The sequence below is a fragment of the Eurosta solidaginis genome, chromosome 5 (genome assembly GCF_040869045.1).
Source record: "Eurosta solidaginis isolate ZX-2024a chromosome 5, ASM4086904v1, whole genome shotgun sequence".
Lineage (NCBI taxonomy): Eukaryota > Metazoa > Arthropoda > Insecta > Diptera > Tephritidae > Eurosta > Eurosta solidaginis.
Window position 1 is genome coordinate 63,001,151 of NC_090323.1, and position 13,954 is coordinate 63,015,104.

A 13,954-nucleotide genomic window follows, 5' to 3' on the forward strand; every position below is an offset into this window, starting at 1 on the left:
TTTTAATCTTATTTCAAAATGAAAATTTTCTAGTTAGTTATTTTTAAAATTTTTAAAGTGAAAATATTAAATAATAAATGGAATAAATTTATTTAAATATATAGTTTAACACCATATATTTGTGATATTTGGTAATAAACCAAATATTTATTTTATTGTAAAAATCATTTTTACTTATTTTTGAGTTTCAATATTTTAATACTAATTAGAATTTTCATTTTTTCAATTTATTTTAATTTATTTTTGAGTTTCAATATTTTAATACCTATTAGAATTTTCATTTTTTGAAGGTATTCAAAAATTACATTTTCAAAATACAACTAAACAAAAATTATTTAAACGTCAAAATATTAGGTACAAAGTATAATATTTTTGTTATAATAGTTAACACGGCGACCACCGTGGTGTGATGGTAGCGTGCTCCGCCTACCACACCGTATGCCCTGGGTTCAAACCCCGGGCAAAGCAACATCAAAATTTTAGAAATAAGATTTTTCAATTAGAAGAAAATTTTTATAAGCGGGGTCGCCCCTCGGCAGTGTTTGGCACGCGCTCCGGGTGTATTTCTGCCATGAAAAGCTCTCAGTGAAAACTCATCTGCCTTGCAGATGCCGTTCGGAGTCGGCATAAAACATGTAGGTCCCGTCCGGCCAATTTGTAGGGAAAATCAAGAGGAGCACGACGCAAATTGGAAGAGAAGCTCGGCCTTAGATCTCTTCGGAGGTTATCGCGCCTTAAATTTATCTATTTTTTTATACCTACATCTGTTGCAACTGACGAGGCCTAACTTATATAAGACTCCAGAAGGCAGTGTCCAGTTAGTATGCCCATCGTGAGCCTTAAGTCTTTTCGTTTTATAGGTATGAGCAACTTTGTGTTCAACGTTGCAGAACTCGAACATTATCTTAGGCATTTTGCAGCCCCGCGCTTCAGTTCACGCGCTTCCTGCTAGATTTGATTTCTCACAAAGAGATTGGGATGTCTACCGTCGACTCATCGAGTGCTAAACCCCATTTTTCCAATTCATTTACCTTTTCGTTACCTTCTATCTCTTTATGACCGGGAGCTTAGTATAGATATATGGTCCAGCCAGTTCACCCGCTTCCTGCTAGATTTGATTTCTCACAAAGAGATTGGGATGTCTACGGTCGACTCATCGAGTGCTAAACCCCATTTTTCCAATTCATTTACCTTTTCGTTACCTTCTATCTCTTTATGACCGGGAGCTTAGTATAGATATATGGTCCAGCCTGAGATAAGTCTCTGTAAAGATTCTTTGCATTCCAGGACACTTCTTGATGATGTACTGTGTGCGATTATTATCTTGATCGCCGCCTGACTAGCAAAATATATATTTTCGCGACTGCCGATTCTCTGCCATAGCCATAAATCCTGCACTCAATCTGCCCCGAAGCCTAACGGCTTTGTTGCAGTTTCTAAAGCTTGATTCTTTTCCATTAGGTATGCTGGCCGAATGTGCAGAATTGCATACAATGTTGCTGTCATTTAAGGATCCCGTTATGCTTAGCATTGCTAATTCCATAATCTCTCTAGCTGTTTGGTATACGTACTCTTTTGTGTGGCTCTCCACCAAACAAGGACCACATAGTAAAAGTATGGGCTTTACATTGGCCGTGAATACTCAATTATAGACTTTGGGTGATAGGCCTGACGTGCATTCTAGCATCTTCGTGCATGCGTGCAGTTGCTTGTAGGATTACACCTACAAGCTTGGGTTTAGTTCAATTGAGGAGTTGTTGCACTATTCCAACTCCCCACAGTAGTAACCTCTTTAGGTTGCAGAAGTCTTCCTGCTCCATATTTCTGGAATTTGTGCCAGTCTGTTGTTCTAGGGCTTCCAAAAGTATTTCCCTTTTCTACCCTCTTTAGAGGGATGCAAAAGCTGCTTTATGCAATGTCTCAGAAGTATTGCCTGTCAATGACCCTCCATTCATAGCCTGGTATATCATGCCAAGAGTTCAACGGCCCAACATATGTAGGAATGGTATCCCTAAAAGCCACCTGTAGACTACTCCGTTGTATATAAAAAAAAAGGGACTCACCCCTATCATTCGCATCGTCCCCTAACAATAACTGTGATTTCAATTTAAACTAGAGAAGTCTGCAGTTGCAGTTAGAAAAAAAGATCTAGTAGGCGGTGGCCTGGTTTCGCACCCATATGCGCCGGATAAGAGAAATTTGCTCTCTATAGTCCTATAACATCTGTGTAACAAAATTTATAGTAGTGCTTCATATTCTTATTACTTTAAATGAGTAAAAAAAATTTAATGAAATTTGGCACATATGTAGTATGCATGTATAGTGTATCACTTTCTACCTAGGTGTTGCTACTGAGGATGTTTTCACAAGGTTGCCACGGATTTGGAATTTAAAAAAATTACATGAGTTATGCAAATATGGGTATCAAACGGAAGGTGTTTCGCTGCGAATTTAAAAAGAGAAATTTTTAGGTATGGTTGATATTTAGAGTTGCCACCTCATCTTATTATTTATATCTCTTTGTATATCCACTACTATCGCGGAATGAATTTGCATTAAATTTGGTGCATCGATAGTGTATCACATTCTAAGACTTTAGTAGGTGTTGTCACTGAGGATTTTTTTACAAGGTTGCCACGTATTTGAAATTTAAAACAAGATTCCACGATATATGCCAATATGGGTATGAAACGAAAGGTATTTCATTCCGCATTCCAATAAAGAAATTTTTAAGTTGGTTGCCACTTAGGGTTGCCTCCTCACCTAATTATATATGTACGTTACTCTGTATAGCCACTACTATCTCGGAAACGGATCAACCGATTCGGGTGAAATTTGGTACATCGATAGTGTGTTCAATTCTAAGACCTTTTATCTTGAATTCTAAGACTTTTTACCACTAGGTTGTAATTACCCGTTTTTTATTTTCAAGTTATTTTTGCGGTTAATGATCGATTGAATTTTGAAATCTATTTTGAAAGTACTCAACAGTAAGTAAAAATCCATATATAACAAGTATGGAAGGCTAAGTTCGGGTGTAACCGAACATTATATACTCAGCTGCCCAATTACAGCTTGCAAAACTTTTAAATTACCTTCTTTTAAAAGTGGGCGGTGCCACGCCAATCGTCCAAAATTTTACTAATTTTCTGTTCTGCATCATAAGGTCAACCCACCTACCACGTTTCATCTCTTTATCCATCTTTGGTAATGAATTATCGCACTTTTTTTATTTTTCGACATTTTCGATATCGAAAAGGTGGCCGCGGTTATAAGATTTCGTTCATTTTAAATAGCGATCTGAGATGAGTGCCCAGGAACTTACATACCACATTTCATTAAGATACCTCCAAATTTACTCAAGTTATCGTGTTTACGGACGGACGGACATGGACTAAATGAATTTCTCTTTTCGCCCAGATCATTTTGATATATAGAAGTCTATATCTATCTCGATTATTTTATGCCATTACGGGGTACCGTTATGCGAACAAAATTAATATACTCTGTGAGATCTTCTCAGCTGAGTATAAAAAAAATTAAATATTTATATAACGACATATAAAACAAAGTATATTATTCGGATTCTCGAAGAATACCGAGCTAAGCTTGGTGAAGAAAAATCTATGACTTGCAGCATTTTGGAAGCTCATTGCAGTGACTTTAGAGTATTCTTCATGTAAACGTTATTAGGTTCACTGACTTTACCATTGACTGTTTTTGTTACATATATCAATCATTTAGGCGCCGAAGTGTATTAACTTCTTACTAGATTATTATTGTACAATATTTGCAAAATGCAGTAATTTACCTGCTATTGGTGACAGGGTACTGCCCTGTTTCATAAGGGCACCATAAACAAACCAAGCACAATGGCCCAATGAATATGCTTTCTGCTCTGAATCACCAGTCAAACGATTTCGTAATATAATCAACATATAGATAGCGGGTCCAACAGCTAATAATGATATTAGAATCAATATCCACACCCAAAAATCGAATGGAGCCATTAAACCGGAACCAGTGGCTGATTCTCGTGGACGTTGCATTACCATAATCCATTCCCCCTCATCCAAAGTTGTTGCAGAGTAGAAAACGAAGCTATGCTGTTCGCTGAGTGTGGGTATAAAAGCGGCTGCTAGGTCGGCTTCCTAATAAAATTAAGAAAGGAAAACAGTTTAACTCAAGAGCATCGTCCGGTTTATTCCTAACTTTATTTAGAAATTAGGTTTATATGTAATAACTCTCGTACGCTGAAAGAAATGGTGCTAATAAAAATAAAACAAATCGGTTCTGTTGTTCTTGACTTAACGAGTTCTTTGTCAAACGAACAAATTAGTTTAGTAATTTCAACAGAAGAGAAATTGTCGCTCTCAAGTTAACAAAATTCTGTAAAATTGACAGATTCCTGGTCAATCTAACTGATTTTTCTGTTAACACAACTGAACTTACAGTTCATTTCAACGACGATCAACTGTCAATACATGAACAAATTTCAAACTCATTACTGCGCTCTCTACTTTGTATTCATGACGATGGTACCACTTGTTAGAAACAAAACATCAAAATAAGAAAACCATCAAAACGAAAAAACACACAAAATGGGAAAACAACAAAAAACTAGTTTTTCAGTTATCAATATAAAACTAAAAAAAACCCTTTTTTGAATTTACTGTTCAAAAATTATGAGACACCTATCTATCGGGTAAAATTTTTCAACTTCTCGTCCAAGCGAATTGCAAAATTGCGCCCTCTTGTTGCAAAAGTTTGGCTTGAACGAACAGGAATTTTTCCAAAGTTAATAACATTTTGTTCAAGTTTTTACGAATTTTCACTCACGCGAACGAATTTAATAAGATAATAAAAAACATCATTTTTAATGTTGATGTTTCCGACAACATAAAAGTTTTAGTTGTTTTGGAATCGTTTAAACTTAAAGTGTTACGAAAATTAAACTTGCCGAATTACATGTAAAGTTACTACAGTGGTGAATTACCGTCCTGCGCTTTGATTATTTACTTTTCTATAACTTACAAGTTCTCTTTTTAAAATGTTACGTTACACATTTATACTACAAGTTTTGTTCGAAACAATCAAGTGTGGCAACTACATGCGAGAGAAGAAATCGAAAATGAGCTGAGCTGCATGTGAAAGAATTGAGAATCAGTTTTGTGACTACTATTTTCATTTCTATTTGCAAAGCGATGTTCAAAACTATAAATTAAATAAATTATAAAATGTAAAATTTGGTGAAAGTGCGTTTAATAAAACAAAATAATAAAGTGTATAATGTTTAATGTGTGCCAGCATATTTGATGTAGCCCAATTGACGTTCGATTAGTAAGTGCCACCGTGGTGTGATGGTAACGTGCTCCGCCTGCCACACCGTATGCCCTGTTTTAGACATAAGGTTTTTCAATTAGAAGAACATTTTTCTAAGCGTGATCGCCCCTCGGCAGTGTTTGGCAAGCACTCCGAGTGTACTTCTGCCTTGCAGATGCCGTTCGGAGTCGGCATAAAACATGTAGGTGCCGTCCGGGCAATTTGTAGGGAAAATCAAGAGGAGCACGACGCAAATTTGAAGAGAAGCTCGGCCTAAAATCTCTTCGGAGGTTATCGCGCCTTACATTTATTTACAACTTTTTTTGTTCATTTGACTACTAAAACGGTCAATTAAGAATCAACAATTTGTGCGCAGTTGATTCAACATCTTGTTGCGATGGATAAAAATAGACAGAAATTTCGGTTGAACTGACCCGTATTTCGGTTGATTTTACCAGTCTTTATCTTTCAGTGCAAGACATCGATAAAGACGAGGTGCTATTAGCAAGTATAAGGAACCTTCGAGAGCCAATGTTACATGCTGCTCCTGTATATGGTAGCTGTGCCACTTCCTAAACCTGGTACCTTAGCCTGGCGAGCGCCAGATTTGTTATCAAATACTAACCTTAGTTTAAAATCGTATGAAGCCAGAATGTAGAGTCCAGTTAGGACTCCCCGCATAAGCCTAAAGTCTTCTCTTTTTTTAAATAATAAGAACTTTGTTACTCTAAGGTTGTAAGACCTGCACATGATCGTCAGCACTTCGCAGCCCCGAACTTGGTTCCACGCCTTTCTTGCTTGGTCGCTTATGTGCAACTTTCGTCTTTTTTTAATGTCGCCTGATTAGGACAGCTAGCTAGCTAACCTGAATTTTAATTCCCACCTATTTTCATTTGCCTAGGGACCACAAATAGATGCATACTCCTCCTTATACCGATATTTTCGGGGAATTATTTCACTCCAACACACTTTTATATCTCGCTTAGCAGATAATTGTCTTAATTACTGCTTTTCTTGCAATATAAAAGTTAACGCGGCTGCAGTTTAAGCTATTTTCTTTCAGTAATTCCACTCCTTTGGTCTTCTTCTTCTTGTAAGAGTGTTTCGCCGCTTCCAAAAGGCGCCATTACTCACTCGTTGTTATTGGTTACTAATGGAAGCCAAAGGAAACTTTCAGTTTCATTACGATTCAACCAAAGAGATATGAGTCTTTCTAGGGGGTTGGCTTAGCTTTGCAATTGAAAAGATGACTGGTGCCATGTGGAGACATATAACGGCTGAGTTCTTAACCGCCGGATTTCTTCACAGTGCTTGCGGAAATGGCACCAGGGACATAAGGCAGGCGGGATCTCTGCAAAGGATACGCAAGTTTCTGAGTATTTAACAGAAACTGTTTGTTCAGGTACATAAAAAAACATTCGGTGGCCTGCAGCTTCATCCAGTGTGCTTCTTTTAAGCTTGGCGACCATATCGGAGACGTCTAGTGGCTGTTTAAGTGCCTACCAATGGTTACAGCTTCGGGTGGAGAAGTTTCGATATGATAAAGCTAAAGAAATGGGGATAGGATACCAGCCTGTGGCACTTCCTTTTAATTCTTCTTCGTTTTGTTGTTACATTACTGAACTGGACCGATGCCTGCCGACCACAGATAATTTGTGGTCCACCTTTTGGGAATAGGTGGAAGAGTAGACGTTCCAAGTCTTGTAGTAATGTGCCGTGATTTACCGTGTCAAACCATTTTGATAAGCTTATCGCTACGTCTACTGTTCTACGGTGGGTTTTCTGGTTCGATCCGCAATTTATTTTGGATTAATTTTTCAGGAATGGCGAAAGTAAACAGCATAGGTTGAAGACAAGCACCAGGTAGCTTAATCTTACATTTTCAAGGTTCTTTAGCATCGGCATGGCAACCCCGTACGGGCTTTGGCACGGCTACTCCCTCCGCCTGATCAACACTATAGTGATCTGACAGCTTGTAGTATCTGTTTATTTCTGAATCAGCACAGTATACCGCAGACCCTACTTCTTTCATTGCTTCGGAAACATCGGTTTACACGTGTATCACCTCATTTGCCATTTAAGCGCTCTTACGCCAACCTTCCACCTCTATGTGGCTCTAAGATGCTCATCTGCGCTTAAGCTGCCCAGATGAATTAGGATTCGTTAAAGTTGTGTAGCTGTTCACCAAAGAAGAACTCAATAGCATAAAATAGGCTTTACAATCGCTGTGAATATCCAATAATAAAATTTTTTAAGCTATTGCATAGATTTTATCGCGGGCTTGGCGACTAAATCAAAAAAAAACGTAACGGATATTTGTCAAAAAAAGGTTCGAAAAGGTTCGAAAAAGTTCGGTGTTAGCAACAGGCCAAATACATAAAATTGGATCTCTATCATAAAGTTAAAGTTAAGGTTAAAGTTAAAGTTAAAGTTAAAGTTAAAGTTAAAGTTAAAGTTAAAGTTAAAGTTAAAGTTAAACATAAAGTTAAAGTTAAAGTTAAAAATAAAGTTAAAGTTAAACTTAAAGCTAAAGTTAAAGTTAAAGTTAAAGTGGAAGTTAAAGTTAAAGTTAAATTGGAAGTTAAAGTTAAAGTTAAAGTTAAAGTTAAAGTTAAAGTTAAAGTTAAAGTTAAAGTTAAAGTGGAAGTTAAAGTTAAAGTTAAATTGGAAGTTAAAGTTAAAGTTAAGGTTAAAGTTAAAGTTAAAGTGAAAGTTAAAGTTAAAGTTAAAATTAAAGTTAAAGTGAATGTTAAAGTTAAAGTTAAGTTTAAAGTTAAAGTTAAAACTAAAATTAAAGTTAAAGTTAAAGTTAAAGTGAAAGTTAAAGTTAAAGTTAAATTTAAATATTTAAAAAAAATATTAAGCTATTTTCTTATCGGTCACCACGCTTAAAAAGTGTAACTTGAATTAATATCAAAGAAAACAAAATGTTGCATAAATATTATAATTGCATAAATTGATAATATGCAATAGCTTTACCGCGGCAGTCCCCGAGTGCCACACGTCCTTTTTTTAATGCAAAAGGTTCTATTTATTACCAATATGTAGGTTGGTAAAAGCAATAATGAAAGCTGTATTGGCGATTTCACTTATCGATGATTCTATTCGCATTTTCTCTCTTCCTAATACTCTGCTCTCTCCCTTGAACCTTGGAAACCTAAAAAACCTTCTAATCAATGAAAGAGGAAATACCTATCCAAAAAGGTCTTATTCAAAAAAATCCGTAGAACTCTAATCGGTTTACATTCGAAGTAATTTCATACTATTTATTCCACAAGTACACATACTCACCGATTGATTTAACATCCTTATCAAACTACTCTCATAATCCTCTCTTGAGCCAATAATGTTTTCTTCGGGCACCACTACTTCGTATGTGAACTCGTATTGCTGTTGCAGGAAGTCAATCAACTCAAAGGCCACACCTTTCCCTACTCTTGTATCATTCTCCATTTCCGTATAGCTTAGCGGATAATCTTCCAGTGTTGCTATCACCAGTTTTCTACCCTTTATCCATTTTTTTATATCTTCTAGTTTTCCTTGTTTTAATTTAATAGTATTAACTGTTTCAGTGGGTACATCTTCGAGTGCTGGATCCTTAACCTGCACGTCGGGCAAAGCAGTTACTACCTCACCATTTTCTCCCAATTGTATTAAATTTTCTGGTAAACGTGTTTCATTAAGTGGTGAACAAGAGAGACATAGAGCCAGAGAAAGTATCAATTCGAAGCCGGTCATAGCCAAATAAAATGATACAAAGTTAATTCGTTTGTTTTGCTTTGATTCAACTATTTTTTGTTGTTATATTTGTATAATAAATATATGATTATATAATCTGCCTTGAAAGTGTGCCACGTTAAAGCTTTATATTTACACATAGTGAAAAGTTTTAGTAACGTTAAGGCATACAGTTATGCATTTTTGAGAGTATTGAAACTTGTCTGTAAAGAGAAAGAGTAAAATTGTTCATTGGCTGATGCATGTAAATATATACAGTAATTTTTCAAAAGTATTTCATACTTTTCGATTAGAAAATCATACAATTAAGGAGGCAAGTTGTCGGCGTCGCAAAGAAAGCGCTAACTCCAATGAAAATTTATGTAGTTGGTAGCCTTTAATAATTTTGTTGGAGTTAGCAGCTTTAATTTTTCATAAATTTTAGCTATTCTGAACAATAAGCAGACACTTTCTTATCAATATTTGCAGAAATCAACTCTCTTTCCATCAATATCAAGGAAGTCCCATTTTAACACGCTTTTATTAGCTTGGCCTGTATGTAACGGAATATTTAAGCTTAATCTTCACCGGTTTCTAGAAGTCTGATTAATTTGAAACTTTGCATACGTATCAAGGACCAAAGACAATGCATTAATGTGATGGTGTGGTGACATAAGGTCAACGGCAATAAGGTCAATTGGCCTCATTACCACTTTGAATGGCCATAAGTTTAATTAAAGCTTTGCACAGGTATCAAGGCTCGATGACAGTGCATTAATGTGATGGTGTGGTGACATAAGGTCAACGGTCATAAGGTCAATTGGCCTTATTACCACTTTGAATGACCATAAGTTTGATTGAAACTTTGCACAAGTATCAAGGACCAATGACAATGCATCAATGCTAAGAAACTTCTTGTTGAGCTGCAAATTTGAAATATCACACATAGTTTAGAGGACCGAAACAGTGCAACCAAAGGAGAAAGCAATTCCGCTATGTGGTGGTTCAGAGCACCGACATAATGCAAAAAAGGGTCAAAAAATTAGGAAAGTCATAGCTTGGAATCATGCAATCAATTTTTCATGTAGCTTCCCGGTAAATGGAAAACTTAAAAATTTTAAGATATTTATGATCCCAACGGAGTATGATAAATATCAAAAAAAAAAAAAATTCCTCTAGGTGGCGCATAGATCAATGTATTTAGGAATTCGTGCGGAAGGGGAGGAATTTTGCGATCAATCATTGAAGGACTTGTCATTGAAAACTAGTAAGTTCACGCCTCAAAAAGCAGATACAAACATTTTTACACCCTTCCTGTTTATAAATAACGAAAAATGTGTCCTTGAACACTGACAATGTTTATGGATTTTTATTTTGAGGTTTTAACAACAGTTTTAGTAAACCAACTTATCAGAAACAAAGCTATGAATGTAGAGCGCAGTTTATAGATATTTAATATCTTCTCCACTACGGAGCTGCCATGCCCATCTAGTTAGGCTTAACGTAATTTTTCGCCTAGGTTCGGTAGCTGCGATTTACCTTTACCAGTTTAAGCTGGTTTATAGTAAGGCCACCGTTGTGTATTGATAGCCTACTCTGCACGGCACTCCGAAGATCAAGTTTTCAAATCCTGTGCATACATACGACATAAAAATTTAGAAACAAGTTTTTTTCAATTCGAAAAAAATGTGTTAAGCTTAGTCGCCCCTCGGCTGTGATTTTGCAAACACTCCAAGTATATTTCTGCCATGAAATGCCTCTCAGTGAAAACTCATCTGCGTATGAAAAAATTAAAATGAGCGCGACACAAATTGGAAAATAAGTTCCGCCTAAATCTCTTCGGAGATATATTGCGGCTTGTATTTGTATTTTTTTTAAACTGACTTACAACAGCCGTTTTGTTAAAATTTCAAATTCGAAATTTATCAACGTTATATCCGTATTAAAGTCCACATTTTCCGCTGCGTTCTAGTTAAAAAGGAAAGTCGAAGTGGCTTGGCTCAATCCTGTGCTGTTTCCCATTAGCTATGACAGCTGTGTAACAAAACATTCATGGCACTTCATAAGTATAACGAATTGATAAAATGAATTTTTATTTTTGAATTTTTAACAGTCACCTTAACCATTGTAGATAAGACTCCTGCATAAACGTCAAAATTACAAATAGAAACGATCACCTGATTTTTAATTGACTATCGTGGGCTCATCCTGTATATCTCTATCACCCGCTGAATTCGCCGCCATATTGAATATCCTGTCAAAACGCTAAAAAGTAGCCATCTTGAACATCCTGTCAGGCAGTTGACTGATATGATATCACACTTGTTTTATCCAAAATGACCTTACCTTTTTGGGTTTTTTATTGATATCAGAGAAAAATCATAAAGTAAACAAACGGCGATAGTTACTAGGATATGTTTCTGAATTCCACTTCTTCATCAGCTAGCTTCTCGGGAGATGAGTATTAAACTCAAAATCTCCAACATTCATACATCGTACTAGTGTAAAGGTATATGACTTTATCCAGTCGGCCATATGAATGTTGCTATTCTTTATGCTAAGCGCGCTTTCAAGAGTTTAGAAACAGTAGATTTTAACAGTTTTTATAAGCAATGCTTCCGCTGTTCACTATAATATCAATATTATTATATGTATTTAATTAGCGGTGCATGCTCATATTATTTTATGCAATAGTTTTCGTTATTGATTATAGAGAAAATTTGTTTTAAAAGTGTGTTTGTTTTTTCAAAGAAACTAGATCTGAATGGAAGTTTCTATTTTAAGATTGTTTAAGATTTTTGTTCTTCTTTGAAAACAATTGGCTTTTGGTTTTTATTTTATAATTTTTTTTTTTATTACTTTATTTCTCACACACATAAGTACGGTGTGAAGGTCGAATATATGATTGGAATTATATGGCCATGTAAGGAACTAAAAACGCCATCGAAAATTCAATATATTGTGCCGAATATTAATAATTCCGATACATCACTATGCCGCAAGTAAATAAAAGCCACACAACCATAGCAGCAATGCAAGCAGATGAGATACGAGATTTGAGACGCAATGGGCACAGCAGGTAAGAGAGAAGGCGGTATTACACACATATGTATAAAATCACAAAAAGCGCAGATCGCACTACTCACACATTCACATAGAAGAAAACAGCGAATATGAGGTACATAAGATGCCAGAAGTAAATAAACAACTAATGGAGAACGCTGTTCGCGAAAAGTCTAAACCCTGAGAGAAATAGGCGAAGGAGACAACTGAGAGTATAAAAGCGGTGCAGTCCATTAAGTGAAGAACAGTTTTATACAGAACATTTAAGTTTTTTTATTCGACAGTTCGGTGACTCCAATGAAACAGAAGGCGCAGAATAAATGGCATTCCTTAAATTTCGCACAAAAATTTAACAAATTATTATTTACTGTTACTTTAGTTCATGTAACTATTTGCTTCCTTTATTTCGTTATTCTACAGCGTCGTTATTTATTCACTTGGTTTCCATGTTCTTCAATCATTTAATCACTCATGCTTTGCAGGCTGATTCTATTAACTTTGGTACGTACGTCTGTATGTGATCACGATAACTTGAGTAAATATTGAGATATCTTATTGTAATTGGTATATGAGTTCCTTGGCACTCATCTCCCATCGCTATCTAAAATGAGCGAAATCGAATGATAACCACACCCACTTTTTATATATATAACATTTTGGAAAACACTAAAACCTAGTAAATAATAAACCTAGAATGTTGAAATTTAATGTGTGGACTGATACTGAGACTCTTGATAAAAATTTGGGCGTTGCATGTTGCACCGACCACTTGTGATAAAATCCATTCACATACATCAAAAACATCAAAAAAATAATAGCAAACTCCGACAGAGAGGTTTCCTTTACTATAAAGAATGAATGGTACTCCCTCTTTTATGACTAAGCAATTTTCAATGTTTCGGGAGCCATAGATTGAAGAAAATAATATAAATCGTACTTTACTTTCCAGGCGGAATTTGAAAAAACTTTTAAAAATGGGCGTGGCATTGTCCCTTTTTGACTAAGCAATTTTCTTTGCCATAAAAATAACGGAAATAAGCCAAGAAAGCAAATACCACACAATAGCCCAATGGTTAGGCGATTGTGATTTCAGCAGTTTGACCGCGGTTCGATTCCCGGTAAAACCTGTTGAAATAGATAAACATTACGAAATTGCCTGACGATGATGACGTGGCGATTTTCGAAATGGTACTATCGCAATATGCCAGTAATTGTTTCCTTGTTTTCAGTTTTTCCCAATAAAAACCAAAAAATAATAATTGAATAACAATTATCATTTATCGGTGTTAAGCTCATTAATTCTTAAAAAATCTTAAATACAAATAAATCAAATGCAAGACGCAATAGCCTCCTAAGATATTTGAGGCCGAGCTTCTTTTCCAATTTGCGTCCTGCTACTTTCAACTTTTCCTACAAATTGGCGGAACAGACCTATATGTTTTTACGCCGACTCCGAACAGCATCTGCAAAACAGATTAGCTTTCACTCAGAAGTTTTCAGTCGAAGTGTTTCCCAAACACTTCCGAGAGGCAACTCCGATTAGAAAAACATTTTTCCAATTGAAAGAATTTTTTTTAACGATATGGGTATCAAATGAAAGGTGTTAATGAGTATTTTAAAAGGGCGTGGGCCCTAGTTCTATAGGTGGACGCCTTTTCGAGATATCGCCGTAAAGGTGGACCAGAGGTGACTCTAGAATTTGTTTGTACGATATGGGTGTTTTAAAAGGGAGTGGGCCTTAGTTCTATTGTTGGATGCCTTTTTGAGATATCGCTATAACGGTGGACCAGGGATAACTCTAGAATTTGTTTGTACGATAGGGGTATCAAATGAAAGGTGTTAAAGAGTATTT

At 35.8% G+C, this 13,954-nt stretch overlaps 1 protein-coding gene across 3 annotated transcripts in view; it reads right to left on the bottom strand.

The window, feature by feature from the left end:
- Ir76b (Ionotropic receptor 76b) overlaps positions 1-13,954 on the bottom strand; it is a 164,860-nt gene that overhangs the window by 9,656 nt on the left and 141,250 nt on the right. For all 3 annotated transcript variants that reach the window (XM_067787686.1, XM_067787685.1, XM_067787684.1), the window contains 2 exons: positions 8,614-9,263; positions 3,812-4,151 (listed from right to left, as the gene is read on the bottom strand). In XM_067787686.1, coding sequence (XP_067643787.1) covers positions 3,812-4,151; positions 8,614-9,060 — 787 coding nt within the window. In that variant the 5' untranslated portion in view covers positions 9,061-9,263. The remainder of the gene's footprint in view (positions 1-3,811; positions 4,152-8,613; positions 9,264-13,954) is intronic.